Here is a 15820-nt window from a genome sequence, read left to right as displayed (position 1 = left end):
GTCAGATTCTAGTGTTGGGACATCTGCAACACATGTCTCATGACAGTGGTCAGATTCTAGTGTTGGGACATCTGTAACACATGTCACATGACAGTGGTCAGATTCTAGTGTTGGGACATCTGTAACACATGTCACATGACAGTGGTCAGATTCTAGTGTTGGGACATCTGCAACAAATGTCACATGACAGTGGTCAGATTCTAGTGTTGGGACATCTGCAACACATGTCTCATGACAGTGGTCAGATTCTAGTGTTGGGACATCTGTAACACATGTCACATGACAGTGGTCAGATTCTAGTGTTGGGACATCTGTAACACATGTCACATGACAGTGGTCAGATTCTAGTGTTGGGACATCTGTAACACATGTCACATGACAGTGGTCAGATTCTAGTGTTGGGACATCTGTAACACATGTCACATGACAGTGGTCAGATTCTAGTGTTGGGACATCTGCAACAAATGTCACATGACAGTGGTCAGATTCTAGTGTTGGGACATCTGCAACAAATGTCACATGACAGTGGTCAGATTCTAGTGCCGGGACATCTGTAACACATGTCACTTTACAGTGGTCAGATTCTAGTGTTGGGACATCTGTAACACATGTCACGTGACAGTGGTCAGATTCTAGTGCCGGGACATCTGTAACACATGTCACGTGACAGTGGTCAGATTCTAGTGTTGGGACATCTGCAACACATGTCACATGACAGTGGTCAGATTCTAGTGTTGGGACATCTGCAACACATGTCACATGACAGTGGTCAGATTCTAGTGTTGGGACATCTGCAACAAATGTCACATGACAGTGGTCAGATTCTAGTGTTGGGACATCTGTAACACATGTCACATGACAGTGGTCAGATTCTAGTGTTGGGACATCTGCAACACATGTCACATGACAGTGGTCAGATTCTAGTGTTGGGACATCTGCAACACATGTCACATGACAGTGGTCAGATTCTAGTGTTGGGACATCTGCAACACATGTCTCATGACAGTGGTCAGATTCTAGTGTTGGGACATCTGTAACACATGTCACATGACAGTGGTCAGATTCTAGTGTTGGGACATCTGTAACACATGTCACATGACAGTGGTCAGATTCTAGTGTTGGGACATCTGCAACAAATGTCACATGACAGTGGTCAGATTCTAGTGTTGGGACATCTGCAACACATGTCTCATGACAGTGGTCAGATTCTAGTGTTGGGACATCTGTAACACATGTCACATGACAGTGGTCAGATTCTAGTGTTGGGACATCTGTAACACATGTCACATGACAGTGGTCAGATTCTAGTGTTGGGACATCTGTAACACATGTCACATGACAGTGGTCAGATTCTAGTGTTGGGACATCTGTAACACATGTCACATGACAGTGGTCAGATTCTAGTGTTGGGACATCTGCAACAAATGTCACATGACAGTGGTCAGATTCTAGTGTTGGGACATCTGCAACAAATGTCACATGACAGTGGTCAGATTCTAGTGCCGGGACATCTGTAACACATGTCACTTTACAGTGGTCAGATTCTAGTGTTGGGACATCTGTAACACATGTCACATGACAGTGGTCAGATTCTAGTGCCGGGACATCTGTAACACATGTCACGTGACAGTGGTCAGATTCTAGTGTTGGGACATCTGCTACAAATGTCACATGACAGTGGTCAGATTCTAGTGTTGGGACATCTGTAACACATGTCACATGACAGTGGTCAGATTCTAGTGCCGGGACATCTGTAACACATGTCACATGACAGTGGTCAGATTCTAGTGCCGGGACATCTGTAACACATGTCACATGACAGTGGTCAGATTCTAGTGTTGGGACATCTGTAACACATGTCACATGACAGTGGTCAGATTCTAGTGTTGGGACATCTGCAACACATGTCACATGACAGTGGTCAGATTCTAGTGTTGGGACATCTGCAACACATGTCACATGACAGTGGTCAGATTCTAGTGCCGGGACATCTGTAACACATGTCACATGACAGTGGTCAGATTCTAGTGTTGGGACATCTGCAACACATGTCACATGACAGTGGTCAGATTCCAGTGCTGGACATCTGTAACAAATGTCACATGACAGTGGTCAGATTCCAGTGCTGGGACATCTGTAACAAATGTCACATGACAGTGGTCAGATTCTAGTGTTGGGACATCTGTAATACATGTCACATGACAGTGGTCAGATTCTAGTGTTGGGACATCTGCAACACATGTCACATGACAGTGGTCAGATTCTAGTGCTGGGACATCTGTAACACATGTCACATGACAGTGGTCAGATTCTAGTGTTGGGACATCTGTAACACATGTCACATGACAGTGGTCAGATTCTAGTGCCGGGACATCTGTAACACATGTCACATGACAGTGGTCAGATTCTAGTGTTGGGACATCTGTAACACATGTCACATGACAGTGGTCAGATTCTAGTTCCGGGACATCTGCAACACATGTCACATGACAGTGGTCAGATTCTAGTTCCGGGACATCTGCAACACATGTCACATGACAGTGGTCAGATTCTAGTTCCGGGACATCTGCAACACATGTCACATGACAGTGGTCAGATTCTAGTGCTGGGACATCTGTAACACATGTCACCTGACAGTGGTCAGATTCTAGTGCCGGGACATCTGTAACACATGTCACATGACAGTGGTCAGATTCTAGTTCCGGGACATCTGCAACACATGTCACATGACAGTGGTCAGATTCTAGTGTTGGGACATCTGCAACACATGTCACATGACAGTGGTCAGATTCCAGTGCCGGGACATCTGTAACACATGTCACATGACAGTGGTCAGATTCCAGTGTTGGGACATCTGCAGCTCTGCCAGCCATCCTTGGCTGGTCAGCCTGATGGAGGCTCCAGAGCAGTGGGGTGTGATGTTCCACTACAAGCCTCTGCCCTATGCCCCGACTCCAGAATGAATACGTTGTTGTATCAAAGTTGAAGCGTTTGCCTCCAAATTGTCCTGATTAAACAGCTGACCTCCAAGCAGCTGAAGGTTGCTCGGCAAACTTGGCTCGCCCCCGAGCGAAAACATCTGCTTTCCTCGCAGGCTCGACTGCCACGGACCCCCACGCCTCAGCCGGCTCCCTGGCCCAGCGAGAGAGCCCTTCCCCTGTCCTCGCGCGATGACCCCCACATTTATAACCCCCGCCCCTCTGCTGACAAGACCCCTCAAAGCCTCAGGCTGCGGACTCTCCATCACCGCCCGTCTACTCCTGTGCCAGAGCGGTCACTTCGCCGCTGAGAGGAGCGCGCCTGTCTTGTTAGCCCCTCTTCACAGCCTGTTGACAGCGATGGAGGGACGGGAGGAGAGGGCGTGGAGATGCTGAGAGGGAGGGGAGGGGTCCTTCAGGCATCTGCGCAGCTCCCACAAAGCAACGACTGTTGGAACGCTGACAGAAGCATCTGTCATCTCCTGCCTTCACACACTCACCTGCTGTCCGAGGGCCCGAGTCTTCCTGTCCTCCCTCTTTGCTCACTTCACTCCAACCATACCAGCGTCATCCATATTCCTGAGAAGCTCTAGGGCGCCACCCCTAGAACATGCACCACACTGCATCTTCAACACCCATGCCTCCTTAGTGCCTCCAAGACGGGAAAGTTCAAACCTCAATCTTAACCGCTGAGGCTTTCCCACATGGTTGATTCTGAGGAAAATGAGTAGAACCTAATAATCACTTGGGCCAGGGGTCGGCAACCCAAAATGTTGAAAGAGCCATATTGGACCAGAAATACAACAACAAAATCTGTCTGGAGCCGCAAAATATTAAAAGCCGTATATAAGTTTTATAATGAAGGCAACACATGATGTAAGTGTCTATAATAACTATATGAGCCTACTATCAAAATGACTTTAAAAGTCTTATATAAGTCTTATAATGAAGGCAACACATGATGTAAGTGTCTATATTAGCTATATTAGCCTACTATCAAAATGACTTTAAAAGTCTTATATAAGTGTTATAATGAAGGCAACACATGATGTAAGTGTCTATATTAGCTATATTAGCCTACTATCAAAATGACTTTAAAAGTCTTATATAAGTGTTATAATGAAGGCAACACATGATGTAAGTGCCTATAATAACTATATGAGCCTACTATCAAAATGACTTTAAAAGTCTTATATAAGTGTTATAATGAAGGCAACACATGATGTAAGTGTCTATAGTAGCCTACTATCAAAATGACTTTAAAAGTATTATAAAAGTGTTATAATGAAGGCAACACATGATGTAAGTGTCTATATTAGCTATATTAGCCTACTATCAAAATTACTTTAAAAGTCTTATATAAGTGTTATAATGAAGGCAACACATGATGTAAGTGTCTATATTAGCCTACTATCAAAATGACTTTAAAAGTCTTATATAAGTGTTATAATGAAGGCAACACATGATGTAAGTGTCTATATTAGCCTACTATCAAAATGACTTTAAAAGTCTTATATAAGTGTTATAATGAAGGCAACACATGATGTAAGTGTCTATATTAGCTACATTAACCTACTATCAAAATGACTTTAAAGGTATTATATAAGTGTTATAATGAAGGCAACACATGATGTAAGTGTCTATATTAGCTATAGTAGCCTACTATCAAAATGACTTTAAAATTATTATATAAGTGTTATAATGAAGGCAACACATGATGTAAGTGTCTATAATAACTATTTTAGCCTACTATCAAAATGACTTTAAAAGCCCCCCGGCCCCCACTTTGTGCAGCCCTGCTGTAACCAACGTGTTCTGTCATACAAGCGTAACACTCCTGCTTTGTTGTCATATACTTTGCACTTGGAGTCATTTCATTATAAAAGTATGCCCCTAAGTCCGCCCTAGATGTGTGAAAATGGAAAAAGATGAAGAAAAAAAATAGATTTTTTTGTTTTTTGAGAACAAACATGACACAAACCTTCCTAATTGTTAGAAATCCCACTGTTAATATAAAACACGCCTCACCGATGGCAGCTTTTGGCGAGCGCCGTTTTGTCCTACTAATCTCAGCAATCCTTGAACTCATCGTAGTTTGATTACGTGTGCAACTTTCTCCGATGCTGCTGCCACAGTAAGACGTGTTTCGTGCCACTTTTTCGTTGTCTCGTTTTGTCCACCAAACTTTTTATACTGTGCGTGAACGCAACGAGGCTGAGCTCTGTTGATATTATCGACTCGTTGGAGTGTTAATCAGATCAGGCATATTTGGTCAGTGCATGACAACAAGCTACTCGATGCTAACATGCTATTGAGGCTAGCTGTATGTACTGTGCATATTGCATCATTATGCCTCCGGAAAATATGCTATATTTATTGATGGCGGTATGAGGCTAAATTCCTCACCGGTGGTGCTGGTGCGGGGCTTAAAAAAACGCTGTACATTTTCACTTTGGCCCTTAGAGGCAAAATGTTCGGGCACCCATGGATGATATCTTTTATGATGACCACAACGTGACATTGGAATAGATTTGTAATTATTTTTAATATAATAGCAAACCAAAAACAAATGTTTTACAGTTTCTAATCCCTATTTTCCTGATGTTTAGACACACCAAGATGTGAGTAGAGCATGTATTTATCAAGCAATCTTGCACTGGTGGTAATGAACACACTGACCTGTCTTGTGACTACTTTATCATTCTCATGGGGCTTCTCCTCAACATGTTGACAATTTGCCAGCCCTAAAATGGGGAAAGATGCCAATCCATGTGTATGACACACACACACACACACACACACACACACACACACACACACACACACACACACACACACACACACCAGCTCAAGGACGACATCACTCATTGAAGTCCAGTTAAGGTGCCCTTCGTTGCCACTCAGGAGTGATCCAGCAGTCCACTATCGATTATTTTAGGAGTTCCAAGATCTTTTTGCATTTTTCACTTCTCAGGGTGAATGTGAGTGAATGTGAACAGCGGCAATCACAAATTACAAAATACATTTAAAAAAAAACATCTATGTCGCGCGCGCAATACAACTGTGCTGCTTTTATTTTGAAAGGTGTTATTTATGGGCGTATGTCCGTGTGTAACCTGTGAGTGAAGAAGTGATGCCCGGTTACCCCCGAGACGCTAAAAAGAGAAAAGTTGATGAGGAATGGCGTGTTTTGAACAAGACGTGGACTGCCAAGTATTTCTTTACAGAAATGAAAGGTAAAGCCGTGTGCTTAATTTGTGGTACACAGGTTGCTGTGTTTAAAGAATATCATTTGAATCGCCACTACACGATAAAACACGAGGAAAAATACCGGAATCTGTCTGATGAAGCGCGCGCAAGGGAGGCTGATGCGTTGATGGTAAAACTGCAAACCCAACAAGGACTTTTGGTCAAATTTCACACCCCCAGAGATGCAGCCGTCAGGACAAGTTTTGTCATTTCTCACAAAATCGCCAGAAAAAGTACGGCGTTTTCTGACGGAGAGTTTATGAAGGAGTGCTTATTGGACTCTGATTGCGCCGGAGAAGAGGGGCGCATTTGAGAACGTGTCACTCTCCCGACGCACTGTAACGAGGCGGGTTGAGACCCATCGCTGGAAACTTGGAGCTTCAGCTGAAGAACAGAACGGCCGACTTTGACTGTTTTTCGCTGGCTTTGGATGAGAGCTGCGATGTACGTGACACCGCCCAGCTGCTCATCTTCTTACGTGGGATAACTGCAGACTTTCGAATCACGGAGGAGCTGGCAGCCACGCAGTCAATTAAAGAGACAACCACAGGTAATGACTTGTTCACATAGGTAAATGCGTAATGACTTGTTCACATAGGTAAATGCGTGTTTGGACATGTTAGGACTGAAATGGGACAAGCTGGCAGGTGTGACAACAGATGGTTGTCCAAATCTGACGGGGAAAAATGTTGGACTTTTAAAGAGGATGCAGGATAAAGTGACAGAAATTGACATTTTTGCATTGTATTATACATCAGGAAGTGTTGTGTAAGACAGTGTTCAAAATAAAACCATCAAAAGCAATCTGCTTTTGTATAAAGTTAAGTTAGGTTAAATGAAATTATTATTATTATTATTTATCTTACGGTATATCAAAAATAATTTGAGCAAAATTTAATTGAAATATTGTCGGTGTGGCCCTCCAGCAGTGCTCGGGTTGATCATGCGGCCCCCGGTAAAAATTAATTGCCCACCCCTGCATTAGAACCTTCTTAAAATTGATAGGGTTTTTTTCGTCATTATTATTCAGTATGATTGAGTCTCAAGAACCCCTGTCTGAAAAGCTTTTTGGTCATTTTTACCCGAGTCGTGTAAAAAGAGAGTATGGCCAACTAAACAACCGGCGCCATGTTTGCTACCAAGGACGTGTGCGGCTTTGCACGGAAGCATGCAATGTGGTTCTTCTGACATTAATTTTGCTGACAAAAATAAACCTAATTAATACAATTAAATGTAGTTTCAAACACACTCCAGCTCATGAACCTACAATAAAACATACTTTTATTTAGTCAAAATATAATTTTGCAGCCGTATTTGATGTATACATTCATGCGGTGTTTAGTCACCAGCAGGCTGTCCAACAAGCCCCCGACGGCGCAATAAACGTTCAAAAAAAGACACAGAACGACCCTCAATTTGCCGAAATCCTCAAAAGCTTTGGACCAACAATTACGGACAAATTGTGACTTTTTTAAAACCGAGGTACGTACTGCTCGTCACTCCCAAGTTCTTTTGATGACATATAAGCTGAGTAGAAGGACCACCAGAGACAGAATAGGTATTTTGTCATTTATTTCCAAAGCTTTGGAAATAGAATGAGACCAATCCAGCACAGAGCATTCACTAGCGCAGCTAAAACCGCTCTAATCTAAAATACGGAAGCCTTCTCTTCTATAATGTGTTTCTCGCTCCCACCCTCGTTGTCTCTCCCTCCAGCCCAAAAACACATGCCCATTCTTCCCCTCAGCTGGACACAGGAACAGATAAGGAAAAGGAGTTATGGCTACTCCCTGCATACCAAAGTTTCAAGGCCGACACACAGTACTTGCAGACCAAAATAGCACAATTGGAGGAACACTAGCTGTTTTGTAATATGACTATGAAAATAAAGAAGTAACACTTAAATATGGATATACCGTATTTCCTTGAATAGCCGCCGGGGCGCTAATTAATTTAAAACCTCTTCTCACGCCTGCGTTTACCAAAAGCATGCGGGATGGGCAAGCATGCGCTAATTATTTTAAAACCTCTTCTCACTCCGGCGCTTACCTTATCATGAAAATCACATTTAATAAAAAAAAATGTTATTATGGTCTTACCTTTAGGTATAAATGAGTCCATGCGCAGCTCCTATAGAAGTCTTCCTTATCTTTCTTCAGTTTTAAAAGTCTCTCTGTCTCGATGGAGATCTTCCTTTAAGTATTACCTCCTGCTTCGATTGAAAGTCCAGTTTAGAAAACTGTTTTATTTTAGATATGTAATCCTCCATGGTAAAAGTGCAAGCAAACAATGGCTGCTCACTCTTGCTGCGTGTTGTCTTCTTCTGCAGCACCGGTCTTCTGCAGTACCAGCAGTCGCAAGAAGGATCACTAGCGCCCTCTACCACCAGGAGGCGGAAGTCATTTAATGACTCATATTTGACCCGGCGGAAGTGCCAAGCATGCGCTAATTATTTTGCGAAACAAGTTTGACCCGGCTGTAATTCTAGGCAGGCGAATACTATATTCCCGGCGGCAATTCAAGGAAATACGGTATGTAAAAATCTGCTTCCGTCAGTACCAAAACGAAATTTTTGTGTACCGTTACACCATTGCCGTTGTTAGGCCTGTTTTAGGGGGGCTCAAGCCCCCCTAAAATATTCTTAAGCCCCCCTACATAATTTGGGGACTTTTTTATTTTTTTATTTTATTTATTTATTTTTTTACAAATATATGCCGACATATTTATTATAAAGTGGCCCGAATATGAGTTTAAATAAATAATCATTTAACCTCACTCAACCTTGTGTCTGCAATTGTAAATAATTTAGTTTTTAAGTTTTGTGTTTCTGGTAGAATCTATATAAAGTAATATACATTAGCCGAATTGTTAAAATAATGAAAAAAACATAATGAAATATATTTGTTTTATTGTATTGTTACATTAATAGCTGTTGTATTATTATAGGATGGCTTGTTAAACATTTCATAGGATTTTCAGAGGGAGGAAAAACCAAGACATTTAATATAAAATGTAAAATGAATAAATACATAAAAAGAAAAATTAAAAAAAATGGTTAAAAGCCATTGTCCCGGGGAGCATTTAATTTCGTCCCGTGCATTTTTTTTTTTACCGTCCCCGGGACGACGGGACTACGTTAATCTCAAGCCCTGGAAGTTACATTTTATTGTTTGCATTATTTGTTTCAGCATTGCACTTTGAAGATGGTCCCTCAGCTCTTTGACAGCTTTGGCTCTTTTTCACATCAGCTAAGTCTTTCTTATTTACAGTATATATAAACCTTTCTCATTTCTATTCAGACTTCCATATATATTTAATTTCCTTAACGGCTTGCCATACATAAATATATTATATATAAGCCAAATTATCCCGATCCAGATATTACTTTAATTCAAGTGATTAAGTAATATTTCCAGGGCTTGAATTTACAACCATTTTAGTCACATATGTGCCCAAAATGTAATCTGTGCATATTTGGGAACAAACAATTATTGTATTGTGAGCGAAAGTGGTGGCATTAGCCTCTATGTTGTGAAGTAATAACATAGAGGCTAATGCCACCACTTTTATTGTGTTTCAGTGTATCTTGAAGGATCATGCGAGTCATTGTTTCTTGTTGATGCTGTAAACAAAATGTCACCATGTTTGTTGTTGTACTGAACACAGATTGAAAATAAACCCACTGAAATAATAATAATAACAATGAATCATTTATAAGTCTTTGTTAGCCGTTTGTGAAGATTTGTGCTGGTGCGCTACGTTCACTCGCATCCTGTGCATCTCCTGGGGGCTAAGCCCCGCCTGTCCTTAAAAGCTAGTGACGCCCCTGCGTTACACCCCTACAATATAGTGTATGTGGAGTCCCGGAATTTGATGCTACGGGATGTATAAGTGTCAAAATGTTCCGATATTTTCCAAAGTCTTTCCATTCTCAAGCCGGCATCATGTGCCTCAACTTTAACTATAAAGGTGTTCTTGAACTATGGCAAATTGAAATGACGGGAGGTATCTGTCAGCATCATGATGGCCAGAAAGCATGTAGGCCATTCCGATTCTCCTCCTCGCAGAAAAAGTACAGTAGCTTCTCAGCGTGTGAGCGAGGACGTGGCAAAGAAGTAACAAATGAGCTTTTAGCCGGACTTTTGTGGCCCTCGGAGACCGAGCAGGTCTGCCAACACCTGGTCTGCCGAGGTGAAGGATACGCGCTCAGTCATATCCTCGCACGTTGTACACCACTGTCATCTCTCCATCGCCGCCTCTTCTTGTCCGGGCAGGAACCCCACCAAGCTGGCTGGGCTCCAACACGGAGGTCTCTCACCTCGCAGGCTGGGCAGGGGGGCCCCCGGTACAGCCAGGCTGAGTTATTCCTGGGCTACGGGCCTAGACCTGTCTCATCCGCCTCTCCTCTGGCCCGTCCTGGCCTCTTCTTCTCCCTTAACCCCCTCTGTGGGAGCGTGTGGTGGCTGAAGAGGCCGTCCTTCAAGCATCAGCATCCTTCATTGTCTTTAAAAGACACGCAGGATGTGTGGGAGCCTAATTGCTTGTGCGTGTAATGAGAGGTCACCATCTGCGGCGTGTTATTCTTATCACGCCACACACTGTGACAAATGTACGCTGCAAAAAGTCAGTGTTCAAAAACAAGGGGAAGAAATACAAAAATGAGGGGTATTTTACTTGAACTAAGCAAAATTATCTGCCAATAGAACAAGAAAATTTGGCTTTTTCAAGACTTTCCAAAACAAGTCAAATTAGTTAACCTCAATGAACCCAAAATACTTTAAAATAAGTATATTCTCACTAATAACTTGATTAAAAAAAATAAAATGAGACCTTTTTTCTCAATATGTTGAAAAATATTCTTAAATGAAGTAAATGCTAGTGCCATTATCTTGACATAATGATATGCGCTCGGCATTACATTTCTTGAAACCAGCAAACTTACACTAAAAACTAGTTTATTTGTCTTAATCTAAAGGCAACAAGGCAAGCGCTTGTTACTCTCTGGGTTTGCTAGGCAAATTGTCTAAAAATGCATTTTTCCATCCATAACATGACATCATCGCGGCAAGTGCGTGCTCTTTCAGTCAATTAGTGTGCAAGGAATATATATATATATATATATATATATATATATATATATATATATATATATATATATATATATATATATATATATATATATATATATATACTAGCGTTCAAAAGTTTGGGGTCACATGTAAATGTCCTTATTTTTGAAGGAAAAGCACTGTACTTTTCAATGAAGATAACTTTAAACTACCGGTAGTCTTAACTTGAAAGAAATACACTCTATACATTGCTAATGTGCTAAGTGACTATTCTAGCTGCAAATGTCTGCTTTTTGGTGCAATATCTACATAGGTGTATAGAGGCCCATTTCCAGCAACTATCACTCCAGTGTTCTAATGGTACAATGTGTTTGCTCATTGGCTCAGAAGGCTAATTGATGATTAGAAAACCCTTGTGCAATCATGTTCACACATCTGAAAACACTTTAGCTCCTTACAGAAGCTACAAAACTGACCTTCCTTTGAGCAGATTGAGTTTCTGGAGCATCACATTTGTGGGGTCAATTAACTTTCATCTGAAACTCGACAGTCTATTCTTGTTCTTAGAAATGAAGGCTATTCCACTAAATTGTTTGGGTGACCCCAAACTTTTGAACGGTAGTGTATATATATTTACAGCCCGGCCCCCGGCCAAATTTGTTTTAATTGTAATTTTGAGGGATTTATTGTTCTTAATGGAAAGGCAACAAGGCAAGCGCTTGTTACTCTCTGTGTTTCCTAGCCGCTCAGTCAAATCATATTGTCTAAAGATGCATTTTTCCATGGATAACATGACATCATCGCATCAAGTGCGTGCTCTTTCAGTCAATTAGTGCGCATATATACAGCCCGGACCCCGGCCAAAATTGTTTTAATTGTAATTTTGAGGAATTTATCTGAATGTGCATGAACTATTTCTGTTCAAAATAGTTAGAAATGTCACATGTTAAATGTTTAAATATTAACTGTCAGTTTACTGTACTGTGCCAACTGTACTACTATATGAGTACCTATTTTCTATTGTTTCATTGAAAATAAAACAGCAAAGTCCATTTGGCTGTCATCTGTTTTAATTATGAGACACAATTGTGTCAAAGTCATGATTTTTTTATTTCATGCTTGAAATAAGAAATGATGACTTTAAAAAAGTAGTTTTCTACTTGTGAGTGTTGATGACACAACAGTTGATATTCTAGTTTCAAGCATGTTTTACTCAATATAGCTCATCAAATCTCAGCAACAAGCTGTAATATCTTACTGACATCATTTAGGAGCAAAACACTTAAAACAAGTAAAACACTCTAACATCAAATCTGCTAATAGTTGGGGTGTGTATGCTACTCTACGTGAATGGTGCAAGACCATGTGTAGAATTTAACAATGTAAATGTTACCAGAGAGGCGCCGAGGTCCGTGTCCAAGCGGGGGTCGAGGATCGAGGGGGGCGGTCCAAAATCCGGTGGGAAGTCGAGGCACGCAGCTCGATCACGGGCAACAGAGGGAACACTACGGGGAACACAGAGGACATAAGACACGGGCACAGGGAACGCACAGTGAGAGCAAGTATGCAGAGGGAAGCCAGAGACGGGATGCGTACTACGAAGAGTGAACTACGTTCCGGCACTGGATCTCCGGGTCCGCTGGTCTTTATGCTGTCTGCCCTCATCAGATCCAGGTTAAATTACTTTGCTTGCAATTTCGTTGTACAATGTACAATAACAATAAAGATATGTTCTATTCTAAAAGGTGCGCTGATTGATGATTGCCCGCAGCCGTGCAGGCGCGTGGCAATCATAATGGAAATGTCACATTTTTGGTTAACTGTCATCCAAGCTAACTATTCTTAATATTAGAATTAAGTTATAAAAAAATAATTTAATAATAATAAATGTACATACACCCAGAGGCAAATGCAAATTGACTCAAATCTGCATGAAATAAATACAAATATTTTTAATAGTTGTTAAATAGAAATACAAGAAAAAGAGCCACAGAAATCATCAGTTTAATTAGATATAAAAGAGAGGTTTTTTTTAAGTTTTTTTTTTGTGTTGTTCTTTTTAGTAACTTTGAACATTAGCAAGCCATACAACTAGAGATGCCGATAAATGCTTTCAAATGTAATATCGGAAATTATCGGTATCGTTTTTTTTATTATCGGTATCGTTTTTTTTGTTTTTTTTTTGTTTTTGTTTATTAAATCAACATAAAAAACACAAGATACACTTACAATAAGTAACCAAAAAACCTCCCTCCCCCATTTACACTCATTCACACAAAAGAGTTGTTTCTTTCTGTTATTAATATTCTGCTTCCTACATTATATATCAATATATATCAATACAGTCTGCAAGGGATACAGTCCGTAAGCACACATGATTGTGCGTGCTGCTGCTCCACTAATAGTACTAACCTTTACAGTTAATTTTACTCATTTTCATTCATTACTAGTTTCTATGTTTTTATATTGTTTTACTTTCTTTTTTTATTCAAGAATTTTTTATTTTTTTATTTATCTTATTTTATTTTATTAATTTTTTTAAAAATCTTATCTTCACAATACCTGGTTGTCCAAATTAGGCATAATAATGTGTTCATTCCACGACTGTATATATCGGTATCGGTTGATATCGGTATCGGTTGATATTGGTATCGGTAATTAAGAGTTGGACAATATCGGAATATCGGATATTGGCAAAAAAGCAATTATCGGACATCCCTACATACAACATGAGTTAAGGTGGATTTCATAACTTTTTATAACACTTCAGAAAATAATACAATTTAGATAATTTTGTAGATATATTTGTTAATAATACAATATATTTTATGTGGTAAAATAATAAATATGATATATTTGGTAAAAATGTTAACAATAATATATAATATGGGCATTCATCGTGGATTTCACTATCATCATAATCACATGTATGTAATTATAATAATATGCAATAATTTTATGAAATATTATTTAAAAAAGCGTTCAGGAGATTCACTTTAAATGTAGAGTATTTTTGAAGTGTTGCAACTTACAAATAAAGCAGCATCAGCGCTGTGTCAGACCTTTGTGTACTTCCAAATATTGCCACTAGATGTCACTAAATAACCGGTGGAACGTTAAAGACACGAATAGCCCACTATTAAGGGGGATTTTTAAAAAAAATACATTTTATACCTCCTATACGTATTTTTATTGAAGTAATAAAAATCACTATTATAGTTTTTTTTATCATAATTTCTCTGGCAAAGTGGAGGTTTTTCGTCCTAGTTACATACTTTTTTTATATGGATAAAATGTTACTAGGCAACACCATCGTACACGGTGGCTCTCATCTACGTTGTAGCGCAGGGGTGTTGGCATTTTTACACATATTCCTAACACTTAGAAGCCCATTTATAAGAGACTATTTAAGTAGACGCAATTTTATTACTCTTCTATAAATGTTTATTCATTCAAAATCATAAACATATATGCTTTTTATTTCAATCGAGCTACGTTTCAAAGTAAGTCTCCCCCCCTCTTGTTTGGCCAGTAATGGTACGGTCTGGTGACGTAATGCGCGGGAGCGGAAAACGTGGTTTGGATTGTGCGGAAAAGGAGCGCTGAGCTTCACCGGGAGAAAACTCTGTCCAGACCGAGGTGACATTTGAGTAAATAACCTACTGATATTTGGCAGCCATATTATATTTAGAAGGCTCCTTTTGCCGTGGGACTGTGTTGTTGTGTGGCTGCGTTCGCTTGCTGTTAGCCTACAGCTAGCATGTTTGTTGTTCATGCCTGCCAACTTCCTTGTTAATAATGACTCATCAATTATATACATCCTTGTTTACATTTTAATTTATTATATAAATACTTTCATTTGAACGCCTTGTATAGCTGGGTAGATAGATGAATGGAGGTGATGATGATGGTGGTGGTTGTGAAGGGGAGGGGCACATGTTGTCATTTAAGTAATGATGTTTTGGTCCTTTTGTATTTGTATCAGTATGGCAGGAGACTGGAAGCCAGGTGATCTGATCTTTGCAAAGATGAAGGGCTATCCCCACTGGCCAGCAAGAGTAAGTATGCAAATCAAGAACATGTAAGATGGGAACAAAAAATAAACTGCAAGAGTAAAAGTATGCAAATCAAGAACATGTAAGATGGCAACAAAAAAACTGCAAGAGTAAAAGTATGCAAATCAAGAACATGTAAGATGGCAACACAAAATAAACTGCAAGAGTAAAAGTATGGAAATCAAGAACATGTAAGATGGCAACACAAAATAAACTGCAAGAGTAAAAGTATGGAAATCAAGAACATGTAAGATGGCAACACAAAATAAACTGCAAGAGTAAAAGTATGCAAATCAAGAACATGTAAGATGGCAACACAAAATAAACTGCAAGAGTAAAAGTATGCAAATCAAGAACATGTAAGATGGTAACAAAAAATAAACTGCAAGAGTAAAAGTATGCAAATCAAGAACTTGTAAGATGCAACAAAAAAACTGCAAGAGTAAAAGTATGCAAATCAAGAACATGT

General features: G+C 40.0%; 1 protein-coding gene across 1 annotated transcript in view; it reads left to right on the top strand.

Annotated features, from left to right (window-relative positions):
• Positions 1-14815: 14815 nt before the first annotated feature.
• LOC133639558 (lens epithelium-derived growth factor-like) overlaps positions 14816-15820 on the top strand; it is a 39612-nt gene continuing 38607 nt past the window's right edge. The window contains exons 1-2 of the mRNA XM_062032962.1: positions 14816-14935; positions 15282-15354. Coding sequence (XP_061888946.1) covers positions 15283-15354 — 72 coding nt within the window. The 5' untranslated portion in view covers positions 14816-14935; position 15282. The remainder of the gene's footprint in view (positions 14936-15281; positions 15355-15820) is intronic.

The sequence above is a fragment of the Entelurus aequoreus genome, linkage group LG22 (genome assembly GCF_033978785.1).
Source record: "Entelurus aequoreus isolate RoL-2023_Sb linkage group LG22, RoL_Eaeq_v1.1, whole genome shotgun sequence".
NCBI classification, from domain to species: domain Eukaryota; kingdom Metazoa; phylum Chordata; class Actinopteri; order Syngnathiformes; family Syngnathidae; genus Entelurus; species Entelurus aequoreus.
This window is presented reverse-complemented; position numbering and strand designations above follow the sequence as displayed.